The 20,979-nt window shown below is 35.2% G+C and overlaps 2 protein-coding genes across 2 annotated transcripts; one reads left to right on the top strand and one right to left on the bottom strand.

Annotated features, from left to right (window-relative positions):
* Window positions 1-12,503: 12,503 nt before the first annotated feature.
* LOC113347219 (pentatricopeptide repeat-containing protein At5g66520-like) lies at window positions 12,504-14,187 on the top strand. Its single transcript, XM_026590824.1, has one exon. It carries the CDS (start codon window positions 12,507-12,509, stop codon window positions 14,064-14,066), a length of 1,560 nt encoding a protein of 519 aa, XP_026446609.1. The 5' UTR covers window positions 12,504-12,506; the 3' UTR covers window positions 14,067-14,187.
* An 8-nt stretch (window positions 14,188-14,195) lies between these two features.
* LOC113347220 (putative glucose-6-phosphate 1-epimerase) lies at window positions 14,196-16,798 on the bottom strand. Its single transcript, XM_026590825.1, has 10 exons — window positions 16,642-16,798; window positions 16,457-16,561; window positions 16,140-16,253; window positions 15,930-15,981; window positions 15,504-15,641; window positions 15,314-15,412; window positions 15,108-15,205; window positions 14,797-14,904; window positions 14,602-14,683; window positions 14,196-14,484 (listed from the first exon to the last, which is right to left on the bottom strand). The coding sequence occupies exons 1-10, from the start codon at window positions 16,710-16,712 to the stop codon at window positions 14,419-14,421; spliced, it is 933 nt and encodes a 310-aa protein (XP_026446610.1). The 5' UTR covers window positions 16,713-16,798; the 3' UTR covers window positions 14,196-14,418.
* Between the last annotated feature and the right edge of the window lie 4,181 nt (window positions 16,799-20,979).

Raw genomic sequence — 20,979 nt, forward strand, 5'->3', positions numbered from 1 at the left:
TTTATCTTAGGAAGGAATTAAAAGATATCACAAACACTTTAATATGGTAATCAAATATGTTTGGAGTAATAGCTATCTTGCCTAGATAAGGAAACATCAAAAACATGAATACAGAAGGCCTCTAGTCACGTATTTGGGCTCAAATCCGTGAACCGTTACAAACAGTTTGTGGCTTGTTTCCTACTAATGAACTGTAATAGTTGCAGCAACACTTATAACTGTTATCTTAATAAATCACTCATAACTTCATCGTTATAACTCAGAATTGAGTGATTTTTGGCTCGTTGAATTCGTAAGCACATTCACTATAACATGAGAATCTTTCCAGGGATAAAGGTTATTTTCACAAAAGTCGTGGCTCAAATAACCTCGAGTATATATATACATAAATGTACATTTACCGTCATAGGAATTGTTCCATAGAGTGAGCATTTATTCGACACATTAGAAAGGTAGAACTGAAAAGAATCCAAATGAAATCAATCACTACGTACCTTTGTTGATGTCTCTTGTAGTCTTCAGTCTTCATCCTTTAAGGATAACTTAGATTATACTTCTTATACCTAATCTAGTCTGAAAATAACCTTAGTATACGAAATCAAGAATGCTTTTTGGAAACTAAATTTGACAACTAACTTGGCATACCAACGCTAGTGGGTTCAACCGAGCAAAGCTCTAACAATCTCCACCTTTATCAATTTTAGTGACAAAACCATTTTACCTATGGATTAAAAATAAAAGCATAAAAGCTCTGAAATCCATCATGCTTGATTTCCTTGGTTCTTCAACTTCTTGAATTATGCGTATGTTCATCCTGTACTTATTGAAGATCCTTAGCATAGTATTATTACACAGAATCAAAGTCCAATTGCATCACAACTTTGACAATAATAATATGTGAAAAAGCGGGGGTCTAACAACACCACCCAATATTTCGCTTAGCAATCTGTATGGACTAACTCCGAAATACTTTATAAAGAATCAACTAGAAAATCAGACTCAATCTAGGTAAAAGTATCTCAAGGAGTTAATATCTCTCTCTTGTTTTGATTTACTCGAGCTAATAGAAATCAGCGAGTCTTTAATCAAACACAAGGAACAACTTGGATGATACCAATGACCAATATCCAAGGATCAATCAATGACAATCAAAAACCAAAGGTTGAATTACTCTAATTGATGATCTAACGCACAACCTGTATTATTTAAATTATAAAGATAAACAATATAATGCAGAAATAGAAATAACACAGACACCAGAAATTTTGTTAACGAGGAAACCGCAAATGCTGAAAAACCCCAGGACCTAGTCCAGATTGAACACACACTGTATTAAGCCGCTATAGAAACTAGCCTAGTCCAAGCTAACTTCGGACTGGACTGTAGTTGAACCCCAATCAGTCTCCCAATGATCCAAGGTACAGTTGTACTCCCCACGCCTCTGATCCCAGCAGGATACTGCGCACTTGATTCCCTTAGATGATCTCACCCACAACTAAGAGTTGCTACGACCCAAAATCGCAGGCTTTGATATTAAAAAAATCTGTCTCACACAGACAAGTCTACCAAAGGATCAATTTGTCTCCCACAGATAAACCCTAAAAGGTTTTGTTCCGTCTTTTGATAATAATCAAGGTGAACAGGAACCAATTGATAATCCGGTCTTATGTTTCCGAAAAACAGCCTAGAGTTATCAATCACCTCACAACAATCTTAATCGTATGGTAGCGAAACAAGATGTTGCGGAATCACAAACAATGAGACGAAGATGTTTGTGATTTCTTTTTATATCTTGCTTATCGGAGATATCAATCTCAAGCCAATCAATCTGATTGTACTCCTACGATAGAAGATGCACGATCAGATCACACAACTACGATAAAAAGTAATATCGGCCTGGCTTCACAATCCCAATGAAGTCTTTAAGTCGTTAACCTGGTTTTAGAAGAAGAAAACCAAAGATTAAAGGAGAACCGACTCTAGTATACAAACTAGTATCACACGTAAGGTGTGGGGATTAGTTTTGCACAGATTCTAGAGTTCCCCTTATATAGTCTTTCAAATTAGGGTTTGCAATTAAGTTGCCTTGGTAAAAAAACAATCAATATCTACCGTTATATGAAAACCTGATTTAGATTCAAGCTAATATTTTTCAACCGTTAGATCGAAAACTTAGCTCGTTATACACACTTGACAATTCACGCTTCTAGGTTTGTTAACCCTACCCAAACGTGTGCACTTGTTGGTTCAACAATAGTTAACCAAAAGGTTAGCCATATGATCCTTTCATATCAACCACGTTCTTCTTCACCATAACTAGTTCATGACTTCAAATGAACTAGTTAGAGAGTTGTTCAATTGCAAGGAAATCTCATGTACTGCACAAGACACAATTGAAGAAAAGATGATTTGATTCACTTGAATCGGTTCATGAACTTTTATATCCACGGTTTGCAAATTGCATTCCTTAGTCTTTTTAAGTTTAAGTTCATAAATCATCTTCAGATATATAACCTTCTCAAGTTCGCAGACTAGGTTCGCGAACTTAAGTTACCGGGCAGAGTTTACAAACTCCAGCAGAAATTCTCGGGTATGAGAACTTCGCCAGTTCGCGGACTTAGTTTCAGGCAAGTAGTTTGTCAACTCCAGCAGAAATTCTCGGGTTTGAGAACTTCGGAAGTTCGCGGACTTGGCTCACGCCATTCTTCCGGTTCTCTTGATCAACAAAGTTCGCAAACTTTGGTTCAAGGAATAGGACTTATACATAAATGTGTTTCCACAACAATGCTTATGTCCACCATTGGTTATGTAATCTAAACTCTCATTTCAATCATTTAAACATTCTTATAGGACGTTATACAGTTGTTACACCATTTCTCGTCAAAGAAATTTTCAAGATGATTGAAACATATCATGACTTTCGTCACATGGTAAAGATAAACTTGGTTAAAGCGAAAAGGTTACCAACTCATATTTCGAGATATAGATAGGCGAGGTATACTCGGCTCGAAATACCAAATGTGTATAATCAAAGTCTATATATATAGCATACGGCTTCTTGTCTCAAAGATTAGGAGATAGAGTAGATAGACTTTTGAGTGATAGATAAGTTCAAGTCTTCACATACCTTTTTGTCGAGAAGTTCCACCGGTTCCTTGAGTAGTTCTTCTACTTGTATGATGAATCTCCATGAAGTCCTTGAGCTCAACTACACTTTCTATCCTAGTCCGAGACTTAGCTATAATAGACTAGAAAACAAGACTTATAGTTTTGATCACTAACATTGACAAACATGCTTGATATAGAAACGCATGCGAGTTCGACCGAGCAATTCTCTAACACTATGGTGATATGTGTCACTCCCCCTTAGTCAATACTTCATCTCACAATGAAGACCACTCCCCCTTACACAATGATTCGTAAACCATATGTATGTAGTGTGAACTACAAAATAATTCTCCCCCTTTTTGTCAATATATATTGGCAAAGGTATGAAAACTACGGGATCATAATGAAATTCTCATAGAGATACTTCATGACTAAAATAGAACATATCAACTATGTTTCGATGATTTCATATAGTCGAAACTTAGTGTATTCATCAAGGAGTTTATAAAAATACAAGAAAAGTCCTACAGTATTCCCCACAAAGATTTTGGAATTAAGCACAAGTTCAATTAAGAACTCTTCCCCATGTGATGTCATTCCCAAAAGAACAACATGAGTGACCTTACTCCAGGGAGAAGGATTTATATATATTGGATTTTAGAAATACCACAAGGAGATATGAGCTAAAAACCAATCATTGAAAGTCTCTCATGAGATCGTGTTACTAAAGAAAAATATAATTATCTCATGGAAAACAGATAACCACACTATATGTAATCATGAGAATCAAATATTGTGATCATCTTTTCTAAGATACAAACTTGTATATACAAGAATTGACATACTTATAAGGAAGAACAACCTTTTCCACAAGGATTTATACCAAGAATGACTACCATAAGTTATGGAAAAGGTTTCCTTGATAGTAAAAACCAAAAGCCATTGACTTTGATTATTTCTTCTAACCTGATATACTTAAGAATTTCAACACAAATCAAGTTATATAATTAAAAATTATACACGTGTATATGGATAATTTAGCCATATTCATCTAATACTTCTAGATCAAATGATAATCAAATGAATCTAATTGTGTTACTCATAGATTTGTTCAATTGTTTATATTCTCATAGAAGTATACATGACACAATTGAAACAAAATCGGATTGATTCAAGCAAATCAATTCATGAACATTAAGCCACGGTTTGCAAAGATTGCATTTCTTAATTTATATATGTATTTGTTCATGAGTATGAAATCATGCTTAACTGATTTTAGAACTTAAACCAACTTAGTTTGCAAATGGGTACGCAAACTTAATTTCGGACATTGGTCTTGTCCGGAAGTTCGCAAATGGGTATGCATACTGTCGTACCGGACCGAAACTCGGTGAAATCGTTTGCAAACGAGTATGCAAACTTGGTTCCCGGACTTAGACAGTAAAAACCGTTCGCATACCGGTATGCATACTTGGTTCCCGGACCTGAATCACACTACAACAGCTTGCATACTGGTATGCATACTGTGCTATATCCAGACAATGGTTATTTGTTCTAAACTCCCATTTCAATCATTAAAACATCCTTAAAAGACGACAATAGCTGTCTCAAACAAACTATTAGATTATAAGTGATTTTCAAGTGATCGAATGATCAATACGAAACATTCCGAGTCTACATCAAATGACTATCTCACACAAATCATGTAACATGTTTCAAGGCAATTTTCACATGATCATTTTTTGACTCATTATTTAGTTTCCAACAAATAAATTGTTTACAACTAAACTCGTTAAGAATATGATGAACGTAGCTAAAACAAAAATCTTCCAACACATGTTTAAAAATTTACCCAATATAATATGTGATCTCCAATTCTTTTGCTTTCCTCACCATATTTACTAGGGTTTCTTGGTGAGGATGCGCTTCCAACACAATCAAGTTGTGTTGAGGTGAACAAAATCTGCTCACCACAGGTAATCGGAACAAAATCATGTATACACTCTAGGAATTTCACAACTTTCTTGAAACTTTCAATAACTGTTCCATACCTCATTAAGATGTTTGTCCTTGTCGTATTCTTGTCTGGGAGATCCATCTTAATGACACTTGCTGCTTTATTGATTTTCTTTGGTACCCATTTCTGAGTATCTTTTGGAGAAACGTATTTCTTTTTCCCCCCAATATTATTAAGAAACTTCTTGGGGGGGATACTGGAAGAACTGATTATGTGACTTAGTTTTTCTCTAGTTTGGAACATCAGATCTTTTCATCTTAATAGAACCAGATCTGGTTTTATCTCGTTTAAGAAAAATGCAATTCCTTTGCAAGTGACCTGGTTTTCCACAATAAAAGCAATGTTTGGTAGAATGGAAAAGTCATGTTTAGTGTTACCTGAATGTGTATGTGCTTGCTTTGGAGCTTGACATAATTTTCTCTTTTCATCATCAGCAGTTGGTTGAGATAATTCACTTTTGTCATCCGTGGAGGATCTTGGTTGAGAAGAATTTTTAGCTTTGAAAAATATAACCTATTTGCAAATACTAGGAGCGCCTATTCCTTCACAGCCCAATCCTTGTGTATCACGATGAATTCTACATGCTCCCAATATCGAGGTTAATTTATCTGAGCTGCTATTTCTAGAAAAACTCTCTTTTAAGATTAAGTTTCCTTCTTCCAACCTTTTGACTTTTTCAAACGCAATAACTAGATCATTCTTGGATGATTCACATTGAACTTTGAGATATTCTCGTTTCGAATCAAATAAAAAGTTCATCTCAATGTTCTCTAAGTTATCTAGCTTTGCTTGAAGAGTAATTTCCCGATCACGACCTCCGGAAATTTCTTCTTTAAGCTTTCGTATTTCGTTGAGATAATCTCTTGCACCAATAGAATCAAGTTGGTCTTGCAAGTATTTATTCCGATTATGAAGTCTGTCATATTTAACTTTCTCTCTGATAACGGTGCTTTCAGCTTCCGAAAGTTTCTGATGAGATTCCTTAAGAAGTTTATCAGCAACTGGATCTGTATGGAACACTTCTTCGTCAGAATCAGAATCAATATCCGAAAGACTTTTTTTAGTAGATAATGCAACCTTTCCTGCGTACTCTTGATAATCATAAGATTCAGGTCCATCATCAAGAGTAGGAAAAACTATTGTATATGCAAGTTTTCTACGGCTCCAGCTAGGGCATGCCGAAGAAAAGTGCCTGAAACCACGACAGTTAAAGCATTGTACATCATCATTAGGAGATGTTACACCTTTAGAAAAAATCTTTTTCCTGTTTCTCGAGATTTTTCTAAATTTTCGTGGAGTAAAATCCTTAGCATATGGCGAACCAGATTTATCCTTAGAGGATTCATAATTGTCTGCCGCTTTAAGAGAAATCACCTCTTTTTCAGACAGAAGTTCCTTATCAAAGATGTTTAACTTTCCAACAAGGGAATTTATGAAGAGTGTTGAAAGATCGTTCGCTTCTTCAATGGCATGTTTCTTAGACTCGTATCTTGATGGTAGACACCTGAGAATTTTGCATACAATAACCTTCTGTGTAATAGTTCTTCCTAAAGAATATGAGAAGTTAATTATTTGAGAAAGTCTTTGGTTAAACTCATCAAAGGTTTCGTCATCAGATATGCGAATGTTTTCCCAGTCGAATAATAGGTTTTGAAGCCTTGCTTCTTTCTCTGCGGTATTCCATTCAAGTACGGTTTCTAATATATCCCAAGCATCTTTACACTTATATCACGTAGTCACGTGGTGCTGAAGTTCTGGGCTTATGCCATGAATAATAACGTTTAACCCCTCAGAATTATGCCTTGCAGCATTTATCTCGGTTTCACTATAATCGGCTATATCTTTCTCAACAGTTTCACCGTCTCTTGCAACTGTTGGAATATTATATCTTTTTACAACAAGTTTCTATGTCTCAAAGTCACGGGCTTACAACAAAGAACGCATAGCAATTTTCCATCGTAATTAATTTGTGTCATCGAAGGATGGCGGTACGTTTATAGAGATAGCAAGTCTGTCCATAAAAATCAGATTGCTTCAAACACAGGCTTATGAGGTCTTAGCGTGTTTGCCTGCTTTGATACCAATTGAAAAAACGGGGGTATAAAAACGACACCCAATAATTCGTTCGACAATCTGTATGGACTAACTCCAATATAATTCCGAGAGAATCAACTAGACAGTCAGACTCAATCAAGGAAAGATATCAAAGAATTATATCTCTTTCTTAAATTAATCAACAAATCAACAGGAAGGAATCCGTGAACTGATTGATATGAGAATCACTTGAACGGTACCAAAGACCAATGTCCAAGTGTCAATCAATTTCTATCCAACAAACAAGGTCGGATTTCTCAATTGATTGAATTACGCACAACCTGTGATATTTCAATTATATAAAATATAACGCAGAAAAGAAATAACACAGACACCAGAAATTTTGTTAACGAGGAAACCGCAAATGCAAAAAAACTTCGGGACCTAGTCAAGAATAAACACACTGATTATAAGTTGTTACACCAATTTCCTACTACCTATTCGGACTAGATATAATACCTGTTTCAGTTGTATTCAAGCACTTGTAGAACTCCTAGCATAATACCTATTCTCTTTAGGAATTTTTCTCGTAAATCTTCTAGCAGAACACAAATTCTCTTTAGAAGTTATTCTCGAAATCTTCTGGCAGAACAAAGTTCTCTTCAGAAGCACTCTCAAAAATCTTCTAGCTATATGTTAGTTCTCTTTAAAAGATGCAACAACACATTGATAATTTTCGATCTTTTGTTTTCATAAAATACCGATTTGATTTCCCTTTAGATGTGAATCAAGGTTTTGGAAATCTTGTGTTTGTTTTGAGAAAAACAATTACTAGGTAAAAGTAATATCAAAACAAACTTGTAGATTAGGGTTTATTATACTCTTCAAAAATGGACGAGAGACCTAATTATTCTACAACAAGAACAACTAGAATAAATCTAGAGATATCTTGTTTAAAAATTCTTAAGGATTTTTACGAGATACCTTAATTGAAGTGTTGGTATACGATCGACAACTGAAATATATCAAAACCTAGGGTTTATGATCAACAACTCTTTGATGGTCTTATATTAGAAGAGAAGACCTTAGAATAGACAAGAGGTGAAAAACCTAGATTACAAGTTGTGCAACAATCACGAAGCTTATTATCAACTCGGCTTTGCGATCCCCAAGGCAAAGAATTTTATCTCACTCTTGTTCGCGAAGAAAAGAAGACATGAAAACAACCTTATGAACCTTACACCAATTTTCCAAGGGATGAAAAATATGATATTCATGAACCCTTTATTTATAGTGAACAAGGTATCTTGAAAGCTAAGCAAAGCTATTTTCCTTTTTCAAGACTCTCCTAATTTTGGGAGTCTTTCCTAAGTTACAACTCTTGCCAAAATAATTAATTAATTTAGCAAATATTGTATTTATGTGAAGAAATCACAATTTATCTTAGTAAGGAATTAAAAGATATCACAAACACTTTAATATGGTAATCAAATATGTTTGGAGTAATAGCTATCTTGCGTAGAGAAGGAAACATCAAAAACATGACTAAAAAATGCCTATAGTCACGTATTTGGGCTCAAGTCCGTGAACCGTTACAAACAGTATGTGGCTTGTTTCCTACTAATGAACTGTAACAGTTACAACAACACTTATAACTATTACCTTAATTTATCTTAGGAAGGAATTAAAATATATCACAAACACTTTAATATGGTAATCAAATATATTTGGAGTAATAACTATCTTGCCTAGATAAGGAAACATCAAAAACATGACTAAAAAAGGCCTCTATTCACGTATTTGGGCTCAAGTCCATGAACCATTACAAACAATATGTGGCTTGTTTCCTACTAACAAATTGTAACAGCTACAGCAACACTTATAACTAGTACCTTAATAAATCACTCATAACTTCATCGTTATAACTCATAATTGAGCGATTCTTGGCTCGTTGAATTCGTAAGCACATTCACTATAACTAGAACCTTTCCAGGGATAAAGGTTATTTTCACAAAAGTTGTGGCTCAAATAAGCTCGAGTATATATACATAAATGTACATTTACCGTCATAGGAATTGTTCCATAGAGTGAGCATTTGTTTTGACAGATTAGAAAGGTAGAATTGAACAAGAATCCAAATGAAATCAATAATTGCATACCTTTGTTGATGAAGTCCTTGTTGATGTCTTCTTGTAGTCTTTATTCTTCATCCTTCAAGGATAGCTTCAATTATGCTTCTCAGACCTAATCTAGTCCAAAACTAACCTTAGTATACTAAATCAAGAATGCGTTTTGGCAACTAAATTTGACAACTAACTTGACATACCAACGCTAGTAGGTTCAACCGAGCAATACTCTAACTGTTACATTCTACTTTCTACTTCCACAATGATACGTCACAACTTTGTAGTATCAAAATCAGAGATGTTCTTCATAATTTTCAGCTTAGACATGCTTACGAGAATGTCGAGAATGTGTGGATTAACGCAAGACCTAAGCCTTCTGTACCACCAAAGTTTGCATGTCAGTTCTTGAAAATGAGAGAGCATCGGAGCCCATTGTTGGATATTTCTAATCAAGCTATTGTTTCACCGGATTTTGGGTTGAATAGTAAGTGGCTGGATGCCACGATAAGAGCTAAGCTTGATAGACCAAAGACACACAGAAGTAAGATCGAGAAAGAACAAGAATAAGAGATTATATTTTTTTATGGAATTGACATCAGTAAGGATGCGTACGTCAAGTTCGATGTTTATGTAAATGCTGTTGATGAGACCATGATTGGCCCCGAATCAAGAGAGTTTGCAGGAACATTTGTGAACATGAAGAGAGGAGTAAGGATAGCGTTGAATTAAGGAGATTTGATAGTAAAGATAAAGAGAATTTTTAAGGTGGGTATCACTGAGCTGTTGGAAGACCTCGAGGCAGAACGCGATGAGACCATTTGGGTCACATTATTACCAAGAGGTGGGACTGGCACCAATAAAACTGTTGATGGAGTTCGGATTGAATACATGAAATGATGAGATAAAGCTTGTTTAGAAAAATGATATTGATTTGTTATTGTTTAGTAGCTATAGTTAAATAAAATGATTAGCGGAGATGGGACTATTTTTTCTTACTACTTGGAATGTGTTAACACATAATTCAATTCGAAAGAGAGATGTAAATGTATATTATGAACACCATGAAATGAGCCGGAGTTTGGTCAAGAACAATGCAATATTAGATAGAGCTTATGATTCTTTTAATCTGCTGATGGATGTTGCAATGGTTGTACAACTGGTGGTAACGAGTTTTTGACGAACCAGTCACTATGGAACGGGCACCACATATTCAATCCTGGGGGTTGCGGGTAGGCAGTTATTTGAATAAGTATCAATTAAATCTATGGAATATGTAGTTGAAGCAACATGCCCGGATAAATTAGATTCTACTTTCTTCTTCCTCAGTAAAAATTCACAGCTTGTTGAAATCAGATCAGAAGCTATAACAAAAACGAAACATCACCGGCAATAATAATTGTAAAGCGAAAAATAAAACTAGTTTTTCTTTTTCTTTTTTAAATCAGGAAAAATGAAAAAACATGTTAGCATTGTGTAGTGCATTTTTACCGTTTCGGTTCTTTTACAAATTGGGCAGTTAAGCTTTTGGTTGCTTCAGGAGGAGACACAAAATTGGTTAAAAAGACCAAAATCAAAAATTCCTAGATAAAAATGACATTTAGATTTTGATACTGTTTAAACGGACAAAAATGTAAAAATAGGTAGGATGTAAACAGTTTCATCCTACCCATTTTTAAATATTTTTTCTTATTTTTAGTTTACATTAGGATGCATCCAGTTTCATCCTTGCTATTTTTTTTGTGTCCATTTCATCCATAATAATTTTTACTCATCCATTTGAACCATGTTTTAAAAATATTCGGACAAATGACCCATTTTCGGGAGAAAAAAAAAAGAGATAAGCTTTTGGTCAACTTAGTAGTGTTTAACTATACTAATTCTATTACATCGTCTCACATGTCTGACCCAAAATTACAACAATAGATGTGATTTCCAAAATTTTGTGCTTTAAATCGTTCCATATGTCGCTTATAAAAATCATGGTATTTTTAGGGGTAACCCAAAAAGAATTAGGGACGATTTATTTATACCCACCTAGGGACAAGAATAAGGGGTGTATAAATATGGTCAAAGTACTAAGCTACCTTTACTATTTTAATTTACGTTTCTACCCTTTAAACTATTTTACTTTTAGAAAAATTATAATTTTTTAAAATTTCTTTTGTTATCCAAAAATAAATTTATATAAAATAATAAAAAAATAACAATTAAAGTCTTTTTTTAAAAAAATAAAAGGGATCGAGATTTGGGAAAATGTATTTCTGGGCTGACTTTCATAATATGTAGATAACTAAATTGACAAGACTACCGATTATGAAAAGAAAAATTAGAAATCTTATATGTTTGCGAAAATTTATATTTTTAATTTATTTGTCAATACTACCGATTATGAAAGTAGAAAAATTCGAAAATTTCATAGTTTGGGAAAATTGAATTATGGGGCGACTTTCATAATCGGTAGATAACTAATTTGTCAAAACTACAGATTATGAAAGGAAAAATTCGAAACTTCTATGTTTGGGAAAATTTATTTTTCATAATCGGTAGATAATTAATTTGCCAATACTACTGATTATGAAAGTAGAAAAAATCGAAAAATTCAAAATTTGGAAAAACTGAATTCTGGAGCGATTTTCATAATCGGTAGTAACTAATTTTTCAAAACTACCAATAATCAAAGTAGAAAAAAATCAAAATTTGGGAAAATTTATTTCTGTGGCTACTTCCATAATCAGTAGATATACAACTTGAACAAACTACCGATTATGATTGAAGAAAAATTAAATTTATTTGGGTTTATTGTATAAACGGTAGTAATTAAAACTGTCGAAACTACCGATTACACTAAGATCTTAATAAAAAATTAATAGAAAAAATGAAAAAAGTGTTGAAATTATTTTTTTTACAAAAACAATAAGATATGGTTTCATTTTACTTCATAGTGGTCCTATTTTGTTTTATTAGTTGTCCCTGAATCTTTTTAAGTCGCCACTAAAATTACCACGATAAAAATCTCATCAATTTTTTTTTTTTTTTTGATAAACAACACATAATTCCATATAAATGATGAATCGAGAGATGGACAGAAAACGGAGGGAAATTACAACAAGTATTCAAATGTGTCCTCAATCCTTACCGACCTTAGATACAAAAACCTTATCCAAATTTATCCTTTTTATACTCAAAGATACTATTCTCAAGTTCGACCAGCATTTTAAACAATGTCAACCCTTCTTCCGACTCATAGAAACCAATTCAATTTCTCCCTGAAATCTCAGACACAAACCCAAACTCTGCTAGAAAGATGTTCAGGCATGGAGGAACTAAAGCAAATCCATGCCCATATGTTTAAAACTGGTCTTATTTACGACACCAACCTAACAAGTAAGCTATTAACCTTCTCTGCCATGTCGGATTACGGGGACTTGGGTTATGCCCGGCGTGTTTTTGACAGAATTCATTTACCCAATACCTTCGTGTGGAACATAATGATCCGAGGCTACTCAAGAATAAGAGACACTGAAGAGACTTTATTCATGTACGAACAAATGCTTCATATTTCAGTTCAACACAATTCTTATACCTTCCCTTTCTTACTCAAGGCCTTCCAGAATCCTTCGGCCTTACCCGTAATACTACAGATTCATGCTCACATTGTGAAAACTGGCTTCAGCTCCGATGTATATTCTGTCAATTCGTTACTTCATGTTTATGCCAAATCAGGAAACCTGGTATCTGCACATCGAGTTTTCGAAAAGATCCAAGAACCAGATATAGTTTCATGGAACACTATGATCGATGGGTGTGTTAAGAGTGGTGAGATTCGAACCGCTTGCGAGTTGTTTGATAAGATGCCAGAAAAGAATATCGTATCCTGGACATCTATGATTGCTGGTTGGATAGCCAATGGCAAATTCTTGGAAGCTTTGAAACTCTTTCATGAAATGCAGATATCCGGTATCAAACCAGACAACTTAGCACTGACCAGTGCTCTCTCAGCTTGTGCATACCTAGGAGCATTGAAGCAAGGAAGATGGGTTCACACCTACATTGATAAAAACCAAATTCAAATCGATTCAACTCTTGAGTGCAGTCTTTTGGATATGTATGCTAAGTGTGGAGATTTAGAAGGAGCTCTGAGAGTCTTTAGAAGTCCAGGAAAAAAGAGTGTTTCTGTATGGACAGCTATGATTACCGGCTTAGCAATTCATGGGAGGGGAAGAGAAGCTATTGATATTTTCACAAAAATGCAGAATTCAGGAATCAAGCCCAATTGTGTTACTTTCACTGGTGTTTTGACTGCGTGTAGTTATGCAGGATTGGTTGAAGAGGGAACACTAATTTTTCAGAGTATGGAAACAACGTACCATATAAACCAATCGATAGAACACTATGGATGCATGGTGGATCTTCTAGGTCGAGCGGGGCGGCTTAAGGAAGCAGAAGAGCTGATAGAGAAAATGCCCATGAACCCCAATGCTGCCATTTGGGGGGCACTGCTGAGTGCCTCCTGTACTCATGGTGACCATGAGTTGGGCAAGCGAGTTGGGAAGACCTTGATAGAACTGGATAGTGATCATGGTGGGCGATATGTTCACTTAGCCAGGATATTTACTGCAATGGGTCAGTTGGATCAAGCTCTCAAAATGAGAAAGCTGATGAAAGATAAGGGAGTTTCAAAACTTCCTGGTTGCAGTTTAATCGAGTTGAATGGTACTGTACATGAATTTTTTGCAGGGGATCAGTTGCACCCGGGTCATAAAGAACTTACTAGCATGTGATGATTTTCACAACACATGTAAACCTTTATCTCTTAAGGTTTAGTCTCGTGAGATCCTTGAGAGAGAAGTCGATTCCATTTTTTTACAAATGAAATATAGTTCATGTGATTAATGCTGGATACATAAACATTAACAAAGGGTTGCTACTGCTTGCACTTTTGGATCCATTTAAAAGACTTCATTGACATCACATTTAGAATTTATTCAAATGTACATGCACAAGGATAAACATAACAACATTATTCCAAACCAAAAACCTGCTCCCAACCTCTGTGCAGCAAGAGAGTGATAGCTAAAGAAGTTGTAAAAAGAGAAGGAAGATTTAAAAAGCAAGTCGAATGACATCTCCTTTTCAGGCAATGCTAAGGTGCTGCTCCGCGACCCATGATTGGTCAGGCTGCAGCTGGACGTCTCCAATCTGCATGGATGAAAGAAATATATTAACCTGATAGTAACTTTCAGTCGTACGGGATGTTGTTGCATTTGGCAGACTCATGCAACCAGAAAGCTAGAAAGCAACAGATGCAGTATATACCTTTGCATTCTCGACGCAGACAAAATCTTTGTAGCAGGCTTCCATCGTCAAATGCGGGTTCCAAAGAACAGCATCTGTCCAGCTGCAGACCCAACCGAAAATCAGGAAACCCAAAATTCAAGACATGCAGATATAACCGCACAAACAAACAAACAAAAAAATGATAGAAACCAGACTAGGGAGTCAGCAACATACTTAGCATTCTTGATGGATATCACATCACCTAGCCCGTTGTCAAGTTGTAACTCATTGGAGGCATTCAGGTAGACACAGTCAACAAATCCAGGAAATGAGACCACCTCCCTGAATTCAAATGCTAAGAAGTTTGAACATTTACTCTCATAAAATTCTCAATAAAAGTTTACTTCTACTTTAGGAAATGGAACTTTATTTGATACTAACTGCATAAAGGATTTAAGTATGCATATTTCAAGTCAAGACATGCCAAATCAACTTACTACACCTGTACTGTTTACTCGGGAAGGGTGCAAAAAGGATCTACAAACCTCTCTTCTTTGCCCTCCAATGGATTTTTAGGGTCTGGATCCTTGTTCAGCGTTTTACAACCTAGGAGACCTTTCACTGAGGCTCCTGTAACAGAAGCCTACACAACAGAAGTAGTAATTGGTATCAATGAATCTATATGGTACCAAATGCAGATATTTATAGATATAGAACAGATATACAAAATGTTGAAAAATAGGATACTTACACTAAAATAAGTATGCAATGTGGTATTGAAGGAGAAAGCCTTAGTATCTGTATTAGTCACTGTCAATACTGTTGAAAGACTCTTTGAATTCAATATGACCTGTAAGCAAACACGCCTGTTTAACGAATACAGAATTTTAAAATTTTAACGAAAATTATCACAAGCAACAATAAAGTCTCAAGAAACTGACCTTGTATAATGCTTGGAAGCTGAAGTCCCACATGGAACGACTATAAGCATCATCCTTTAACTCTAAAGTTACCACAGGATTCCCTTCTATAGTCTCAGAGTCAAGAACTGACCAATTCATGTTCCTTGCAAATCCGTGCTACAAGACAAAGATAACTTCAAGGGTTCAAAATGCGCACCAGTTGACAAGAATTTTCTTTGCAAACAGAAGTTACAAACCCTTGTGATGCGCTTTGCTTGTTTTCTTAAAGCAACCGAACAAAAACTATCTTACTAGAAATTATGAACTTACAACTCTTGATTTGATGCTTTCTTTGTTATCTTCAATCTCTTATCGAGAGTGTGGTTTAGAAAGTTCCAGAAATTATAGGGCGTAAAAGATGAGAAGCAAAATAAAATCATAAAAGTAGAAGAACTAGGCGCGTACTTGCTGAATTGCTCCAGGTCCAAATTGAGGGAAGCAATGTGGGATACCTCCGCTAATTCATACAACATAAAAATACTCATCAAAAGCTCAAACTTAAAATATGAAATTTGAAACAGGTATTGCAGTCTTTGCAGATACCTGATGGGCTTAAGTTAAACAAGCATATCAAAATCAAGAATTTTCTTATATCTACAGCAGTAAATTAGCAACCTGATGGGCTTCTTGCCATTAAACACTGCATCTGGTCGAACAAAAAGAAGGTCTTTTCCGCTTGGAACTTTCCACGACGTCACGCAACCTCCGAATAAATATATTTCTGCCTCACTGCGGACATTCAAATGAAATCCCAGTAACTCAATAAGTAATTTAACAACGAGCTGTTAATGCAGTTGTAAAAACGAGCCCGGTTATTGAAGCATACGGATGCAACCCTAAACACATGAGGGTGTGAAGGACCAATTAACCACATACTCAATGGCCACAATCTCATTAAATTTGAACAAGCTCAGGAATAGAAATAAGCTTACCTACCATGAGTTGAAGTAAGAACAACTTTTGGTAAATTCCCTGCGCCTTCAGTAATTTTAACTGTGTCTTGACTTAAACTTGCAAATGCAACACCAGAACTAGATCTGTACCATTAATTCAACAATTAACATTCTGAATCAACCCAAATTATAGAAGCATAATCATGATTATCAGCATCAATTACCGATTGGATCGACGAGATTTGAAGGAAGTTAAGTTAGTTGGAAGAGAAGAAGCCATTGAAACTGTCGCCATTTTAATTCTTCTTAGTATTTTTCAGTGGTTCAGGAAGTGAGGTTTTGCGGCCTTTAGCTGTAGAGTGTAGACTGACTTCTTCTCTCTATGGCTCTTGGAGATTGTATGGACCCAGTTGACGTTAGACTAGATGACGCGTGTTGTACGTCCCCGAATATCCATTCATGGATCTCTAAGGTTCTTGCCTTAATTGGGCTGACCCTTGAGTTATAAAACCGGATTGCATTTTTCCCCCGGATTTTTTAATGGATTGCGACTTTGGCGGTGGATCCATTCTAGAGTTGCACATGAACCGGCCGGGAACAGAGAACCAAACTAGCATCGAAAATTTGGACCGGAACCAATATAGGGATACATGGAGGGAGATTAAGTCTTTTGAATCGTTGTAGAAGGAGTACAAGGACGCGGTTTTTAAGAATTTCCGGCAAGTACCGAACCAAAAGAATCGGTTAATAATAGATGTTGATTTGTAGATTAGCGAATCCTAGTCATTAATGTTAGGTATTCATAGGCATCTTATCTATCGACTATTTATCGTTTATCATTATTCACTTGTTCTTTCCTGCTTCTTCTTCATTTTCTCTGAACTGAAAAACAGCTGCACCATCGACCATCGTTCACTTATTCTTCATTACCATCTCTCAGTTTCTAATCACAACCACCACCATCACCTCCACCTTCTTCACCACTACCACCATCAAAGAATCGAAATCATTTATTATTCTTGTTCAATTACCAACAACAACTGAACAACATGTAATTCATTCATCTGATTTTGGATAATTTGTTTAAAAGCTTAGGGTTCTTAATAATTAGTTGCATGTTTGATTGATGTGTTTATTGCATGTTTGAATCTGATTTAGGGTTTTATTTGAGATCGATTTGGATTGATTCTATGGGAGTTAAACAACAGCAACATGTAATTCAATCTTCATCCACTAGGTGTTATTTTTATTTCTCGAAATCAATTGGCGGATTGATTCTATGGGTTGATGGTTTGTTTTCATTTATCTTTACATGATTTTGGCTTCTTATTAATGGATTTTTAGTAAATTCTTGTTTAAGAATTGTGTTTTTGGTATATTTGATTGATTGGTCATGTTATATGCATCATGCTATTAAGAGATTATTCTGCGGTATGGGTTTAACTTTTTATGAACTAGATGAAGATCCAAGAACATGTAAAGATATTGAGAAAGCTTTAATGGGTTTATTAAGTACTTCTTCTGTTATTTTTATTGGTGGTAAACTTATTGGTGCTATGGATAAAGACTAATTCTGAAGTGGTGATATGAATGAAAACACTGGAGGTACCAAAATACACCACCAACTTTTTCTTAGGTAACATGTATGGACAAAACCTAAATACAATTCCAAGAGTTCAACTTAATGAATATTAATCAAGGAATGGTATTCAGAATTATATCTCTTTCCCTCACAATAAGAAAGTTGACAGAACCATATCCGTGAACCTGATTTACGTGTGAGAGTTCTTGGACGATCTAAAAAATCAATAGCCAAGAATCAATCAAGTCGTATCCAAAAAACAAGGATGGATGTATATACTTTGATTGATTTAAGTACATCATATGATATTTTAATTATAAAGATAAACAGTATAATGCGGGAAAAAAAATTACACAGACACCAGAAATTTTGCTAATGAGGAAACCGCAAGTGCAGAAAAAACCTCGGGACCTAGTCCAGATTGAAAACCAAACTGTATTAGCCGCTACATACACTAGCTTACTACCAAATAACTTCGGACTGAAATGTAGTTAAGACCAAATTAAGCCCTCGCAGCAACTCAGTTACAGTCGCGTTCCATACGCCTCTTGAATCCCAGCAGGACTCCCCGCAAATGATTCCCTTAGCTGACGTCCTTTACAGCCTAAGAGTTGCTTTAACTCAATTGAAGACTTTAAACCAATCTGCCTCCCACGGATAATCATATATGTGTGATTTCCTTTTTTATCGTAGATCAAGGTGAGACTGGAAACCGATAGCAATAGACAAAGTCTATCTAACCTCAAAATATAGACATATGCTTCCCAAAGAGCATCCTAGGTTGTTATTCACCTCACAAGTATTAAACTTGTGAACAAAGTATGAGACGAAGAGAACTTTGATGATTTCTAACTATCTTGATTGATGAAGCCAGCTCAACAATCAATCAAGATCAGTATACTTGAACTGTCAAGATAAAAGCTTCACGAATCCTTAAAAAGTAGTCTTTTTAGTCGTTAAACCCTAAAAGAGTTTTAGGAAGAGGACGATTCTAATTTACAACTAGGAAACACAAACATAGTATCGGGATTCGAATATCCCAGTTGTTTGAGGTTTCCCTTTTATAGACTTTCAAAGCATATGTTGCTTTAAGTTTAAGCTAAGATAGATTTGGGACCAAGCAAACAATATCCACCATTAAATGAATCTTTGAAAATGTGATTGACATATCTGTTAGATCATAGCTCGGTTGAACCCACCAAGCGTTGGTATGTCAAGTTTGGTTGTCATATTTTAGTGAACCAAAACTCATTTAAAGAGTCGCTTGATTATGTACTAGAGTCAACTTCGTATAAGTTAGCTTGAAAGTATTATGATATGGGACATTACAAGTATTGCGAAGACTTGAAGAAGTAAGAAGCTACAACGACAACATCATTCTTCCACTTGAGGTTGGTGATATTTGACTTGAACTTTTTCATTACCTAACGTATCTTTTTAGTCGTGCATATTGAAAAAAAAAACGCGAAGCATGAACACTCTAGATAGACATAGTATTAAGGAATACAATACGAGGTTTATTGCTTAACCATTAAACTTTGTAGATAAGACATCGACATAATCATTTAAATGCTATTGTGATTATGTATGGGTATGAGGTGAGGATTTCATCCTCAGGAACAATGTTTTACATGTGTTTTAAGGAAGTAAATTCATGAACTTGTTTTGTGAATCGAAAAGGAAATCTCCAGGCATTATTGGTATTGTTATTCATTTCATATCTTGTGAACAACCAATATGTGTGATTAGTATAACCGCTCATGACTTGTTTGTATTCTTGGTAAAACTATTCACAAAGGCCTGACTTATGTATTGGTATGACTTTTATTAGTGAAACCGATCTTAAGTAATCACCTGAGATGGTATGATCGAGTTTGTGATTTTGTAAGACCGACTCTGGGTAAAGGGAACCGATCCTAGTAAGAGGTGCAACACATCAAAAAGGGGAATCGATCCTTGTATGAGGTGCAACATGTTTTAGTAGAAAGGGGAACCGATCCTATGGACATGTGCAACACGTTTTTAGGCAAAGGGGAATCGATCCTATGGACATGTGCACCACATTCAAGTTAGATATCGTATATAACTGGGGAACCGATCCTAGTACCTAGTCAACCGAATTTTGGAAATCTAGTGTGACTATGCACATTACTCACATGAAGGTAGAAATGAAACTTGTTTTGGTAGAACCGTTAAACCCATGAGTTGTGATTGAGTGTTCTTGATCAATCACATAGTTCTTGAAAGTTAGATGAACCAATTCTAAACGTGTTTGGAAGAGTGGAAAATCGGTTTCAAGATTGTAAGTATGAAAGAGGACTTACAAAGTAAGGATGTCGACATACTTTGAACATGTGCAGTAACGCTTATCTTTAATTGTTCAAAGTTATTCCTTAATAGCTAAAGGAAGAAAATCCCAGGATCGAAACATAAATAAGTTAAGAATTTTTTATTTAAGGTTTTTAATTTTATTGTAGGAAAATGAGAATAGTAATGTGCATTTACTAGTTGAAGATTTTCTAAAGAGATTTTCGGTCATTATTTTGGACAGGGCATTTCCAGGAATTATGGAAACCGAATTTGGAATATATTACATATCTTGAGAATATTTTCAGTTTTGGAAATTCCTTGGTGTCCAAACTTCCTTGTCTATAAATACTTGAAGTTTGCATTTCTAGCAAACTAATCCTTCGTGACTGCAAACTTCCTCGGTTGTGTTGTTACTGGTGAAGCCTCCTATTCAGAGAGGAGAGTAACCTAATTAGGCGAAATCTCTTACGGCCGCTTAGTTTAAAGTCTTCTTTGGTATTGAGAAGCTCTGTTAGTACCGTTGGTGGGAAACTAGATGATTGCGGTTTATCTTGTGTTTTTGATTGATTTGACTGACTAACGGTGGTTGAACTTTGATTGCACCTAGTTAGTTTATGATTGAGAATCTTCTCTTATGATATAAGATTCACTCAAACTAGATCGAAGTTTC

This window comes from Papaver somniferum, chromosome 2 (genome assembly GCF_003573695.1).
Source record: "Papaver somniferum cultivar HN1 chromosome 2, ASM357369v1, whole genome shotgun sequence".
Lineage (NCBI taxonomy): Eukaryota > Viridiplantae > Streptophyta > Magnoliopsida > Ranunculales > Papaveraceae > Papaver > Papaver somniferum.